The following is a 14013-nucleotide window of genomic DNA, read 5'->3' as shown; positions in this document are numbered from 1 at the left end:
ACCTGGAGTGGAAGAGAAATTTCCTGATAGGGAGAACAGTTAAGAAGATGCATTGCTTCCCTTCAGAAGTTGTAGCTGCTTCATCGCTGGAGGCTTTTAAAAAGAGATTGGAAAGTCACTTGTCTGGAATGGTGTAGAGCAGTGGTTCTCAACCTTCATAATGCTGCGACCCCTTTAATACAATTCCCCATGATGTGGCGACCCCAACCGTAAAATTATTTTCGTTTTGAATTTATCGTGCCTGAAGCCGTATTGGCTAGCGATCTGAACTGCTTGCGATTGCCTTGAGGACGGAGGCATGAAAGCGGAGACTCCTCCCCTATTAAGTTTATGGCGCCTGAAGCCAGATTAGGCTAGCGATTGGGAGTGATTGCAGCTGGCTTGAGAGGGAGACGTCAGAGCAAAGATTTCTCTCTTTTTTAATTCATCGCGCCTGAAGCCGAATTCGGCTAGCGATTTGAAGAGCCTGCAGCTGGCTTGTGGAGTCAACCATTGGAGCGTGATTCTTCGACTTGCAAGTATACTTCCCATATTTGCGATGGTCTTAGGCGACCCCTGGCAAATCGTCATTCGACCCCCAACGGGGTCGCGACCCACAGGTTGAGAACCACTGGTGTAGAGTTTCCTGCTAAACAGGGGGTTGGACTAGAAGACCTCCAAGGTCTCTTCCAACTCAGTTATCCCATAACACTCTTGCAACGAGCCACTAGGTTCCAAGAGGGGAGAACAGCTCATCCAGTCTGCTATTTATTCTCTGAGAAGGCTGCAAAACCAGACTCATTGTTAGAAGAAATGTTTCAAGATGCCCCTCACGTTTTTTAAAAAATGGAACAATTTCAAAATTTAGAAGGACAGAGAGAAGGGGGCAAAGGAAAGTCAACAGTAGCATGGTCTTTGACCTTCTGATATCACTTCTTTCTTTCCTTCTTTTTTAAATAAATTTGCTGCTCATCTCACCATGGGGCTGCTCAGGGCAGCTCACAACAGTAACACAAGGGGGAAAGCCCAATAAAAATTGTCAAAATAACACTAGGAAAGCAATGCAATGATTAAAATAAACGACGGGAATATGAATTAAAAGGTGGGCGGAGAGGGAGCAGAAAGAGTGCCGAGGAGAGCAACAAAGATGATTAGGGGACTGGAAGCTAAAACATATGAAGAACAGTTGCAGGAACTCGTTATGTCTAGTTTAATGAAGAGAAGGATTAGGAGAGACATGATAGCAGTGTTCCAATATCTCAGGGTTGCCACAAAGGAGAGGGAGTCAAGTTATTCTCCAAAGCACCTGAAGGCAGGACAAGAAGCAATGGGTGGAAACTAATCAAGGAGAGAAGCAACTTAGAACTAAGGAGAAATTTCCTGACAGTTAGAACAATCAATAAGTGGAACGACTTGCCTGCAGAAGTTGTGAATGCTCCAACACTGGAAATTTTTAAGAAAATGTTGGATAGCCATTTGTCTGAAATGGTGTAGAGTTTCCTGCTTGGGCAGGGGGTTGGACTAGAAGACCTCCAAGGTCCCTTCCAACTCTGTTATTATGTTACGTTAAGTGCAGAGGGGAGCTGGGTTCAGCTAATTAATAATCATGAAAATAAATCCCGATATTCATTTCAGTAAATGAGGAGTGAAGTTCAATTGGCAACAATTTTCTTCCTACTGTGGGAAAACTTTCAAGCCAGCAGCCCCTGGAGTTCAGCTCCTGAAAATTGCAGGCTGGATCGGATTGGTGTTGGGAAGGGAGGAAGGATCAAGCACAGAGCTAGCCTAGAGCAGGGGTCTCCAACCTTGGTCCCTTTAAGACTTGTGGACTTCAACTCCCAGAGTCCCTCAGCCAGCAAAGCTGGCTGAGGAACACTGGGAGTTGAAGTCCACAAGTCTTAAAGGGACCAAGGTTGGAGACCCCTGCTCTAGAGACATAAAAAGATCAAAACTAGCCCTTCCTGAATTCCTTGCAGCCTTATCTAATTGATCTCAAGGGAAATCTGCCAGACTGGGTGTGGATTCCTGTATTATAGGCAGGACATAATGAAGTAGTTAGCTTACATTCTGCCCAGGTGAGTCTGATTGTTCATGTATAATGGTTGGGTTGCAGCTCTTTTAAACCATTCTCCCTTCTATTCTGCCCCATGCAAATATGCAGAGCCCTTTCGCGGTTGAACCATGGATAATTGTCACTAATGACCAAGTTTTAATCACAGGCTATTGGGGTGTTTTTTTCTCTCCCAATTATTTGGCAGGTGGTGCGACATGTTTCTGAATGGGACAAGAGGGACTTTCTTCATACCCTTCCTTCTTCCTCCGTCCCCTGTTTTCCCCAGGACTGGGAGCAGGGGACAAGCTTCAAATAAATGACAACAACAACTAGCCAAACTAATAATTGCTTTTGTTCTGCTTGAATCGTTCAGTAGAAACTTCTTCCCACTAAATCAGGAGTGTCAAACTTGCGTCGTCACATTGTCGTCACGTGACGTATCGTGACTTTTTTTCCCCTTTGCTAAACTGTGCTTGGGTATGGCCAGCGCGTGACGCATCCGGCCTGCAGGCTGCGAGTTTGACACCCCCGCACTAAACATAAAGTCCTTCCTTTCCCCCCTCCCCTTCCTTTTCTCTTTTTTCCTCCCTTCTTTTCTCTTTTGCTTTCCTTCCTCCTCCTTCCCTCTCTCTTTTTCTGAACAAAAGGGAGAGTAGATGAACTACTTACTATGTAAGGCAGGGGTGTCAAATTCGATTTCATTGAGGGCCGCAGCAGGGTTGTGTTTGACCTGGGGGAGGGGGGCGGGATGGGCGGGTCCAGGATGGGCATGGCCAGCTCAACATCACTCATGTGGCTCCTGAGCCCCGTTTCAGATGCGACAGCCTCCTGCAACCCTCTGCCAGTGAAAACGGAGCTTGGGAGTGCCTCCTGTGGCCCTTGCAAGCTCTATTTTCGGCTGTGATGGCTTGGTTTTCACCGGCAGAAACACCGTGGGCTGGTTCTTCGCTGTTTCCAAGACAGCCCCATGGGCCAGATCTAAGCACCCCGTGGGCAGGATTCGCCCCCCCCCTCCGGGCCTTGAGTTTGACACCCCTGATGGAAGTAGATGTCTTAAAGCAAAATAAAAAACTGACAAAGCTAAGTTATGTGAAACGGGGGAGGGGGGTCAATAGTATCAAAATGTATAGGGTCTCCTGCTTGAGCAAGGGGTTGGACTAGAACCCCTTCAAGGTCCCTTCCAGCTCTATTCTGAGTCTTACTTGCGGTCCACAATCATCAGACCACTCTCTTCTGATAAAAACTCACACAGTCCTTGGATGCTTTTCTAGAAACTTTGTACATATTTTGCTTTTGTGAGTTGTGCTTTGGAAAACAGGAATTCCAAGGGCCGAGAGACACACACACACACAACATCCTCTCTGGAAGCCCGACCCAGCTGGTGAAGGTTGGCCGTTGGGAAGGACAAGAAATGTCTTGTCTTCAGAAAAGACGTGGGAATTAACTTGGAGCAGAGAGAGAGAGAGAGGCATGACGGAACAGAAGAGAAAATGGTCTCCTAAGACAGGGGTCTCCAACCTTGGCAACTTTCAGACTTGTGGACTTCAACTCCCAGAGTCCCTCAGCCAGCAAAGCTTTCTAGCAAAGCTGGCTGAGGAATTCTGGGAGTTGAAGTCCACAAGTCTGAAAGTTGCCAAGGTTGGAGACCCCTGTCCTAAGAAAATACATTTACTGTCCAAAAGACAGGAGACAAAAAAATGGTGCATTTTTGTGGGGTTGTAAAGCATTTCTGCCTGAATGCAAAGCTATGGCTAGATTTATAGCTGGAACATGTTTCCATGTGTAAATGTCATTCCTCTTGGTCCTAAACAAGAAACACCGATGGGTTTAAAATAATGGCGAGAGATATATATATATTTTTGCCAATTGTTTCAGGCTTTTTGGAACAGTCAAAGGGAAATGTCTGGTTTTATTTTGGATCCGAAGGATCAGACGGGATTTATAATTGGGTGGGTTGTTTGGTTCGGCTGTGTTGTTTTGTACAAAGTGGGGTTTGTTCTTTGTTACATTAAATGTAGCATTTTTACTTTTGTTGTAAATGGCTTCTCTTGGAGGGGGGAAAGCTTGTTTTCTTTGTGCTAACATGAAATAAAACATCTACTTGATTCAACTTGCATGACTAACTCACTGACTTGTGGCCCACTTAATGAAGTTTGCACACAATCATTAATGCTTATTAAATGCACCTTCCTCCGCTTCTGTTTCTGATGTTCAGCACCGTGTTTAAACCGAGCCCTTTAATTAAATTAATTGCCTGTTTCAGTGACTATCAACACAATAATTAACGTCGGCTCTATTCAGCATCGTTTGGGAGAGAAAGGCACTCTTTAGGAATAAAATAAAGTTAGAAATAAAAGGGCCAGGCCAGAAGAAAGGAAAGGAAATTATATTTTGACTGCTTAATTTTATTTCTTTATCTTGCCCTGAAAAGGATTGGCAGTTGTCAACCCAAACAGTCACAAAAAGCCCTTGAGTTCCACCAGGCTCCATCTGGATAACGGTCACAATTTTTCTTTGCAGAGATTGAAAATCCACCTAGAAATGATTCCACCTTAATAGGAGACCAGCCCAAGGTAAGTTCATAAGAACTTGTGAAACATAGAATCATAGGGCCGGAAGAGACCTTGGAGGTCTTCTAGTCCAACCCCCTCCTCACAAAGGTCTTCCAAAGCTCCTTGAATGGACCAAGGTGATCTATAGTTCAGGATTCTCCAAACGTGGCCACTTTAAGACTTGTGGACTTCAACTCCCAGAATTCCCCAGCCAGCCATGCTGTCTGAGGAATTGTGGGAGTTGAAGTCCACAAGTCTTAAAGGGGTCAAGTTTGAAGAACCCTAGACTAGTCCATGGAAAGTCAAGTCACCGCCTTGAACTCGCCTCCAGTTCCCTACGCAGCTCAGATTCTTCTTGAATGACACCAATTTAATCCCACGTCCTCCACAAGGAGAAGGAAGACCTCCTTATGGGATGAAATCTCAAAGACATCAGGTTTTCAAAATCCAGTCTTCCTTAAGGCAGGTGATCTCAACTGCCAGGATTCTCAATCAAGCTTCTCGTGCGGGATATCCTGGCAATTGAAATCCACACTTCCAGAAGATATCCATAGATAAGAAAGAATACTCTTCTGCAGGGATCTCCAACCTTGGTCCCTTTAAGACTTGTGGACTTCAACTCCCAGAGTTCCTCAGCCAGCTTGGCTGGCTGAGGGACTCTGGGAGTTGAAGTCCACAAGTCTTAAAGGGACCAAGGCTGGAGACCCCTGCTCTTCTGAACAGAATAAAAATGGGATTGTATGTTATGGGCTGCCTAGGTTTCTCTTTCTTTTGCTGATTTGATGTCTTCTCAAAGGAGGATTTTACACAAGGCTCCTTAAAGCAGGGGTCTCCAACCTTGGCAACTTTAAGACTTGTGGACTTCAACTCCCAGAATTCCTCAACCAGCAAAGCTGCCTGAGGAATTCTGGGAGTTGAAGTCCACAAGTCTTAAAGTTGCCAAGGTTGGAGATCCCTGCCTTAAAGAGCTCAAGGCCTGAAAATGGGTGGGTGGATCAGATTTGGGGTGACGGGCACCCACTTGCTATACTTTGAGATGCTGTGGGTGTTCTTTAAGGCGCTGTTGTTTTAAAGTTGTAATTTTTTTTCTTTTTTAAGTTTGAGCCTTGTTCAATTTTGTGATGCATATCCTATGGTAAATTTTTCTTAAAAGGAAAGAAATAACTGATAACTTTCAGATAACCTGGTAGGAAATGACATCTTTGCTTCTTTGAGAGGAAAAAATGTGTTAGCTTTTGATCTCACCGCAAATATACGATAAAAAATAACTCTCACTAAAATTACTCATAGCTTCTTCATTTTAAATTTTCCGGAAGGACACTCACGGTCAGTGAACTTTGAAGTAAAGCTGCTTGTCAGTTCAGCATTGAAATATATTACCGCTGCCTAAATCATTGGTGGCCCTTTGCCATAAAGAGGACTCTGGGACTGACTCTGTAGCCACCCAAAGGGTTAGAGAGGTTGCGTGACTTTGAAAAATAAAGGAAAGAACAAAGAGTAAAGCCAAGTAAAAAACAAAGTTAAAAAACAGAGTAATAAATAGAGTAGAAAGTGAAAGTGAAAGTAACAAACAAAGGTAATATAAAATAAAAAGTAAAATTAAGTAAGGTGAGTATAGTAAAGAATACAAAGTGAAAGTGAAAGTAAAAAATAAAGGTGAGGTAAAACGTGTAGTAAAAAGTGAAAGTTGAAAGTGAAAGTAAAAATAAGAATAAGGTAAAGTAAAAAATAAAGGTAAGGTAAAGAGTGTAGTAAAAAGTAAAAGTTGAAAGCGAAAGTGAAAGTAAAAATAAGAGTAGGGTAAAGTAAAAAGTAAACTGATGTAAAGTGAGTATATTAAAGAGTAGAAAGTGAAAGTAAAAATCAAGTAAAGGTAAAGGATATAGTAAAAAGTAGAGTAAAGGTGAGAGGAAAATAAAGTAAGGTAAGGTAAAAAGAAAGTTAAAAGGAAAGTAAGGTAAATTAAAGAGCAATGTAAAAAGTGAAAGCGAAAATGAAAGTAAAGCAAGGTAAGATAAGGTAAAATAAATAATGAATGAAAAGTAAAATCAAATAAAGAAAAAGCTAAAAAGTCAAGTTAAAAAGTAAGGTAAGGTACTAAAATAAAATATTTTCACACACACACACACAAACGCTGTAACCAGAGTCAGAAGAAGCAGTTCAGAATTGCTGAAAACCTGGCAGGTGACAATAAATACTTAACTTTCTCTCTCTTTTTTTAAACTCCTAGGAAACCAGGAGAAAGACAAATCAGCCAGCTAGAAGAGCAGCAAAGACCAACCAGGAGTTGCCCCACACCATATATTCCGCTGTGCAACATCCCAAGCAGGTGGGGAATATTTATGGATTATTTATTTATTAAATTCATATGGCTGCCCAGTTCACACATAGATGACTCCGGGTGGCTTACAAGGTTAAAAATCACAGCGTAAAAGCTCCATCTCCATTCAGGGTCCCTAGGAGACCACAGATAACACCATATTTTAGGGCCTTTCTGAAAAGCAATGGGATGTCGGGAGTGGGGGGTGATTGTAGCTATAGGTCAGGGGTCTGCAAAGTTGGCTCTTTTAAGACTTGTGGACTTCAACTCCCAGAATTCCTCAGCCAGCAGAGCTGAGGAGCCAGCAAAGCTGAGGAAGTCCACAAGTCTTAAAAAAGCCAAATTTGTAGACCCCTGCTATAGGAGAACTCTGGGAGTTGAAGTCCACAAGTCTTAAACAAGCCAAGTTTGCAGACCCTTGCTATAAGAGAATGATATTCCATAGACAAGGGGCCAACACCGAGAAGGCCATTTGTGATATTCCTACCAGATGTACATCTGTAATTGATGAGATCCGTAACATGCCCTGACCTTCCATCTGGATGGGTGTAACAGGGGAGAGGTGGGCCTTCACTCCTTTCCATTTAGAGCAGTCTTTTTGAACACTGGTCTCGGAATCCCAGCCATATGGGTCTGGTAGTTCAAAGCATCCAGAGGGGCACCAAGCTGGAAGAGGCCATATTGGTAAAACACACACACTCACTTCTCGAGACCGCACGGAATAAACTGTGATTCAACCTAAACAGGGGTCTCTAAATCTGGCAATTTTAAGACTTGTGGACTTCAACACCCAGAATTCCCCAGCCAGCTATGCCTTGAAGTCTATAAGTCTTAAAGTTGCCAAGTTTGCAGAACCCCTGAGCTAAAAGATTACAACTGGGGGGGGGATGAGGGGGGAAAGCTTGGGAATTTGAGTTGAAATCTTTTTTTCTACTACAAATTTAAATAGGATGGTACTTGGAGAAAAGAGAGCACAAACAGTTCGTGCTATTTTTCCTCTGTTTTTGAAAAAAGGGATAACAGTATTAATAGATTAACAGAGTTGGAAGGGACTTCGTAGGTCATCCAGTCCAACCCCCGCCCCCGCCCCCACCCAAGCAGGAGACCCTACACCATTTCTGACAGATGGCAGTCTTAGACATTTGTACTAGGTGTTTATGGCCATTCAGGCTTCCCCTAATTGCTTCTAGTTTCAAAAAGCATTGTGCAAATTCTAGGAGTCCAATTTCCTGCCAGTGTGCTAAAAATGTACAATGCAAATTTTATATTTTTCAAAAAGGATGAAGTTGTGAGTATGACCGTATATTTCTTCTTCAGAGGAAACTGTACAGTTGCTAACTGTTTTGCAAAGCCACTCTGGGAAACTGGAATACTTAAAAGGCTTATGGTGTCTAGAAATCCATACAATTTTGTGACCGTTCATTCTACAACCATTTGAAATTATGACGGCACTGAACAAAGAGACTTAAGACCCAAAGTTACAACTGCTGCAGCACCATTGGAGTCACATGAACAAAATGTAGTCCTTTACTGTTGTGTCTTGCCCGCTCTCACCGCAGCCGGGGCCTTCTTATCTGCTTCCGAACGCTGAGGAATGTCCTAGTATGCCTCCCGGCCCCAGCCCTGGCTCCATGCCCAGACAGGCTGAGGAGGAGGAAGCACCTCCCGGCCCCAGCCCTGGCTCCATGCCCAGGCAAATGGAGCAACTAGACCCCTCCCCCTCCCCCACAGCATGTGAGCCTGAGGGAGGTCAATTACCAACAGCTGCCGACTGGAGTGACCCTCGCTTCAGAAGAATTGATAGGCAGCGGCATCAGAAGGAAGGGAGGGGCAGGCCTGGATAAGTGCTGAGTCATGGAGCCATACCCCATGGCCTATATAAAGGATCTGCTTTCTGGCAGTCTCTGAGTCAGGCAAAGTCTAACATATCTTGCTGAAGTCACTTTCTGGTCTCCTGCCTGCCTTGAGGACTTTGCTAGGACTTTGGCAGAGCTGCAGAGGCATGCCTGATTCGGATTTCCCTGACCCGGCTGTCAGCGGAGGAGTGGGACACGACATTTACAACCAACTGTAGAGATACTACAATAGTCTCCCCATGTCAGGGTTCCACACCCATAGCAATCAAAACTCCGAGGCAGGTAGATTCCTCAAAGAATAGATTTATTGGATGGTGCGACCTGGGAAAAACTGACTCTCAATGTTCCCACAGTTTTCACCTAATTAAAAGTAAAAGGTCTTTCACTTTCTCCCAACAATCAGTCACTTGGTCCAATCACTTGATAAATGACACCAGCCCCCTCCTTCTGGACACCTGGTGGGAATGTCCTTGGTTTCCAGAGAAAGTGTTTTATTTTGGCTACAGCACCCCAGCTATCTCTACTCCCCCCTCCCGTTCCCACAGCTCCGGTGGTGGCAGCACTGAAGCCCCAAAATGGCCACAGCCAGGTCAGCTTCAGGGTTGACACCCCTGCTTATCAAGCCCTCATCCCACCCTGCTGTGTCCCCACCCACCCCTCCTGTCACAACTCAGTCCACTTACCTTTTCCATAGATCTCCTTCAGGAAGTAGCCTCTGTACCACACTGCCTTCCTACACAGAAGCCGTATGGCTCTCTTCTAAAGTGGCCGCCATTTTGGAAACGTCGCGAAGGAGCGATGCAATTGAATGGATGCAAGATGGCCATCATATGGTATAGCGCAGGGGTCTGCAAACTTGGCTCTTTTAAGACTTGTGGACTTCAACTCCCAGAATTCCTCAGCCAGTTTTGCTGGCTGAGGAACTCTGGAAGTTGAAGTCCACAAGTCTTAAAGGGACCAAGGTTGGAGACCCCTGGTATAGGGAAACCAAGGGACAAATCAACATGTCTCCTTCCAAAAGTCAATCTCCGAGATCTCCCTGAACAATGGTCATGACTTAGAACTGCAACGGGCAGGCTCCATTATGGTCATAACGTAAGGACTACCTGTAGTGGCCTTTTCTAAATCTATTTTTGGGGGAGGGCAAAGATTTGGTTTCTCCAGACTTCGTTTAATACATTGTTTTTCATACTGGAAACTTTAAGATGTGTGGACTTCAACTCCCACAATTCCTCAGCCAGCATGCCTGACTGGGGAATTCTAGGAATCGATGTCCACACTTCTTGAAGTTGATACGGTTGAGAAACATTGGGCTAACAACTTCTCTTTTGCAGAATCATTTACAAACAGATGATGAGAAGATGCAGAAGGGACGGCGCAGCCACCAAAACCAAGCCGAGAAAACAATTTATTCGGAGCTCACCAAGTCTCAGGAGGCACGTGGCTTTCTTAGTTAGTCTTGCTTTTGACACCTCGATACTCCAGTATACATTTCACCTCAACGAATCTACAGTTACTGGGATTCTGCGTGCATAAGAGCACAAAAGTGCCTACCGTTCCTGTCCTATTGTTCCCTTTCATTATATCAAATTAACATAGTTGTTGTATACTTTTGCTTATATATATGTTTTTTCTTTTATGATGTGTTGTTGTTTTATGTCGATGTTTGTGTATACTGTTGCGACAAATAAAAAATTTTTTTTAAAAAAAACTGAACTACATTCACACATCCTACCATAGCTAGTAGTATAACATACAATTAAAACTGTAAAAACATTTTAAAACAACTTTTAAAAAGCTAAATAAAAATATTTATGCAAAACAAATTTGCGTAACAGCTGAGATACTTGGCTAGTTAATAACAAAGCCAAGAAATTGGGCCCTTAGCACATCTGGTGGTTCTGATATAGGACCTCCTGCCTTGAGGGTTAGACCAGAAGGTTTCCATGGTCCATTCCAACTCTGTTATTCTGTAGTCCTGTCCATTCTTTTATTTATTTATTTTATTTATTTGTCAAACACAACAGTATATATAAGCATAAGTATGTAATAACTATATTAATTGGATATAACGAAAGGAAACAATAGGACAGGAACGGTAGGCACGCTGGTGCTCTTATGCTCGCCCCTTACAGACCTCTTAGGAATGGGGTGAGGTCAATAGTAGATAGTCTTTGGTTGAAGCTTTGGGGATTTTGGGAAGAGACCACAGAGTCATTCTCATCTTTTGGGAATTTTGGGAAATCATTTTGGGAAGACACCACAGAGTCATTTTCATCTTCATTGCAGGAGGAAAACCAAACAGCTTTTCCCCCCTCCCCATAATCCCTCTTCTTCCAGGTAGGTCTTAGCTCTCCAAATAACCGCTTCCTTGTCTTCTCCTTGGCAGAGTGAAGACCCAGGCATCAAGACCATCTATGAAACAGTGCAAGGCCCCCTGCCCATCAAATCCTCTGGCCTGTGAGTCTTTGTTTAACACACACACACACCCTCTGCAAAGCTAGCAAGAGATGCCCTCCCCCCCCCCACCAGAGCTGGGGGATGGTGCCTGAGCCCGTTGGAGCACCTGCAGATCACGCCACGCACGAGAGAGAGAGAGAGAGAGAGAGAGAGAAATGGAGAAGACACGTCATGGGCCATTCCAGGATCGCCCCCAACTTTCACTCCTGGACTTCCACCGGCCCAGCAGCTTGTCCTTCTGACTTGGGGAGTGGGATGGGACAACAACTCGCCACAGGACAATTCAACAAAGTTAAATTAATTTCGACGGCCAATAATAATATAATAGTCAATCCAGAAAAAGGGGGTCATTAAACGACAAAGAAGAAGAGTCAACCCAGAAAAGCAAGAGTTACAAGAATTTCGACGAAAACTGTGGTCACCGATAATAAAAGGAACTGAATGAAACGATTAATAGAGAGTTGAATTGTCCCACGGTGACTTGGTCGTGGCGAGTTGTCCTAGACCCCCTCGAGGAGGCAGGGGTTGTGGGGGGGGGGGCAAGAGAATAATTTCTTTCTTCTTTGTTTCGTAATTTTAAATGACGCACAAATGGAACCTCATTGGTTCCACTCCGAAGCCCTTTGAACTTTGCAGTACTGTTTCACCAGCATTAAAAAACAAAAAGGCATTAATGGGAAAATCTGTGTACAGATAGTCCTTGATTTATGACCAGCCTTTAGGCTAGGTTACTTTAGGTGATTCTGGAAGTTGAAGTCTGCCAGGCTTAAAGTTGCCAAGGTTGGAGACCTCTGCTCTAGGTTATGAACATGAGGTTATTCTAATTATGAAAGTTCTACCCAGGGATACTTATGACGCAATTCCAGAGTCACGTCTGGCGCTCAGTAACCAGCCTGCATTTATTGCCATTTATGACATTTTTGCCAAATCCCAGCATTTACGCCTCGGTTTTCATCTCGCGACCACCATGAAAAAGGTCACAAGAGCGGGTCAGTCAACATGGATGGGCTATTTTAGAATTGTCACAAATTACAACTATGACGGGCAGGCTCCATTACTGTTGTAAGTCGAGGACTTATACCCTATAAAATGTATAATTCTGTGAAATAATATACAGAAGATTTATAGGAGGGACGCTTGCCTTGGTAGATACTTTTGTGTAAAAATGTGGTGGTGTTTTTTTTTTTTAAAGATAAATGGGCACCCCAATATTTATATATGGTATGAAATGTTTGAGGGTTTTAGAGTAGAATAGAATAGAATAGAATAGAATAGAATAGAATAGAATAGAATAGAATAGAATAGAATAGAATAGAATTTTTTATTGGCCAAGTGTGATTGGACATGCAAGGAATTTGTCTTGGTGCATACGCTCTCGGTGTACATAAAAGAAAAGATACGTTCATCAAGGTACAACATTTACAACACAATTGATGATCAATATATCAATATAAATCATAAGGATTGCCAGCAACAAGTGATAGTCATACAGTCATAAGTGGAAAGGGATTGGTGATGGGAATGATGAGAAGATTAATAGTAGTGCAGATTCAGTAAATAGTTTGACAGTGTTGAGGGAATTATTTATTTAGCAGAGTGATGGCCTTCGGGAAAAAACTGTTCTTGTGTCTTGTTGTTCTGGTGTGCAGTGCTCTATAGCGTCGTTTTGAGGGTAGGAGTTGAATTTTAACATCAAGTTAGAGGAATAAATTTTGACTTAAATATAATCCAGCCATGTGCAGCAGCTGCCAAACCAGCCAGCGCAGTCCTGGCTATATTAACAGAGGGATAGAATCAAGATCACAAGAATTGCTAGTATGGCTTTATACCACGCTGGTCAGACCACCTGTGGAATATTGTGTCCAATTCTGGTTACCCCAATAGAAAGAAGATGCTGAAGCCTTGGAGAGAATGCAGAGAAGAGCGACAAAGATGATTCGGGGGCTGGAGGCTAAAACATATGAAGCAGGGGTCTCCAACCTTGGTCCCTTTAAGACTTGTGGACTTCAACTCCCAGAGTCCCTCCCAGCGTTGAAGTCCACAAATCTTAAAGGGACCAAGGTTGGAGACCCCTGATATGAAGAACGGTTGTGGGAAATACGTCTGTCTAGTCCAGGAGTCTGCAAACTTGGCTCCTTTAAGACTTGTGGACTTCAACTCCCAGGAACTCTGGGAGTTGAAATCCAAAAATCTTAAAGGAGCCAAGTTTGCAGACCCCTGGACTAGTCTAATAAAAAGAAGAACTAGGGGTAACACCAGTGGTGGCATTCAGCCGGTTATATCCGGTTCAGACGAACCTGTAGCGGAGGCTGTGGGAGGCTCCGCCCACCTGCCCAGACATCATCATGTCCCGTTTTTGATACTCTGCGCGGAAGGATCTGTGCATGCACGGAGGTAGTGCGTGCTCACATTTGCAAACCGGTAGCAAAGGTAAGTGAATGCCACCCCTGGGTGACATGACATATCGTCCAATATCAAAGAAGAGGGGATCAAACCTATTCTCCAAAGCACCTGAGTGCAGGACAAGAAGCGGCTCAACGGACTAAGTCTGTCTGTTATTAACAGCAGCTGCTTGCAATTACTGCAAGTTCAAGTCCCACCAGGCCCAAGGTTGACTCAGCCTTCCATCCTTTATAAGGTAGGTAAAATGAGGACCCAGATTGTTGGGGGCAATAAGTTGACTTTGTATATAATATACAAATGGATGAAGACTATTGCTTGACATAGTGTAAGCCGCCCTGAGTCTTCGGAGAAGGGCAGGATATAAATGCAAATAAAAAAAAAAAGATAGAG

At 43.7% G+C, this 14013-nt stretch overlaps 1 protein-coding gene across 1 annotated transcript in view; it reads left to right on the top strand.

Annotated features, from left to right (window-relative positions):
• The window catches only part of LOC131186894 (SLAM family member 5-like), a 51764-nt gene extending 39825 nt beyond the window's left edge, over positions 1–11939 (top strand). Inside the window, exons 7-10 of the mRNA XM_058160869.1 lie at positions 4553–4605; positions 6815–6913; positions 10095–10196; positions 11150–11939. Coding sequence (XP_058016852.1) covers positions 4553–4605; positions 6815–6913; positions 10095–10196; positions 11150–11224 — 329 coding nt within the window. The 3' untranslated portion in view covers positions 11225–11939. The remainder of the gene's footprint in view (positions 1–4552; positions 4606–6814; positions 6914–10094; positions 10197–11149) is intronic.
• The last annotated feature ends 2074 nt before the right edge of the window (positions 11940–14013 follow it).

This window comes from Ahaetulla prasina, chromosome 17 (genome assembly GCF_028640845.1).
Source record: "Ahaetulla prasina isolate Xishuangbanna chromosome 17, ASM2864084v1, whole genome shotgun sequence".
NCBI lineage: Eukaryota > Metazoa > Chordata > Lepidosauria > Squamata > Colubridae > Ahaetulla > Ahaetulla prasina.
This window is presented reverse-complemented; position numbering and strand designations above follow the sequence as displayed.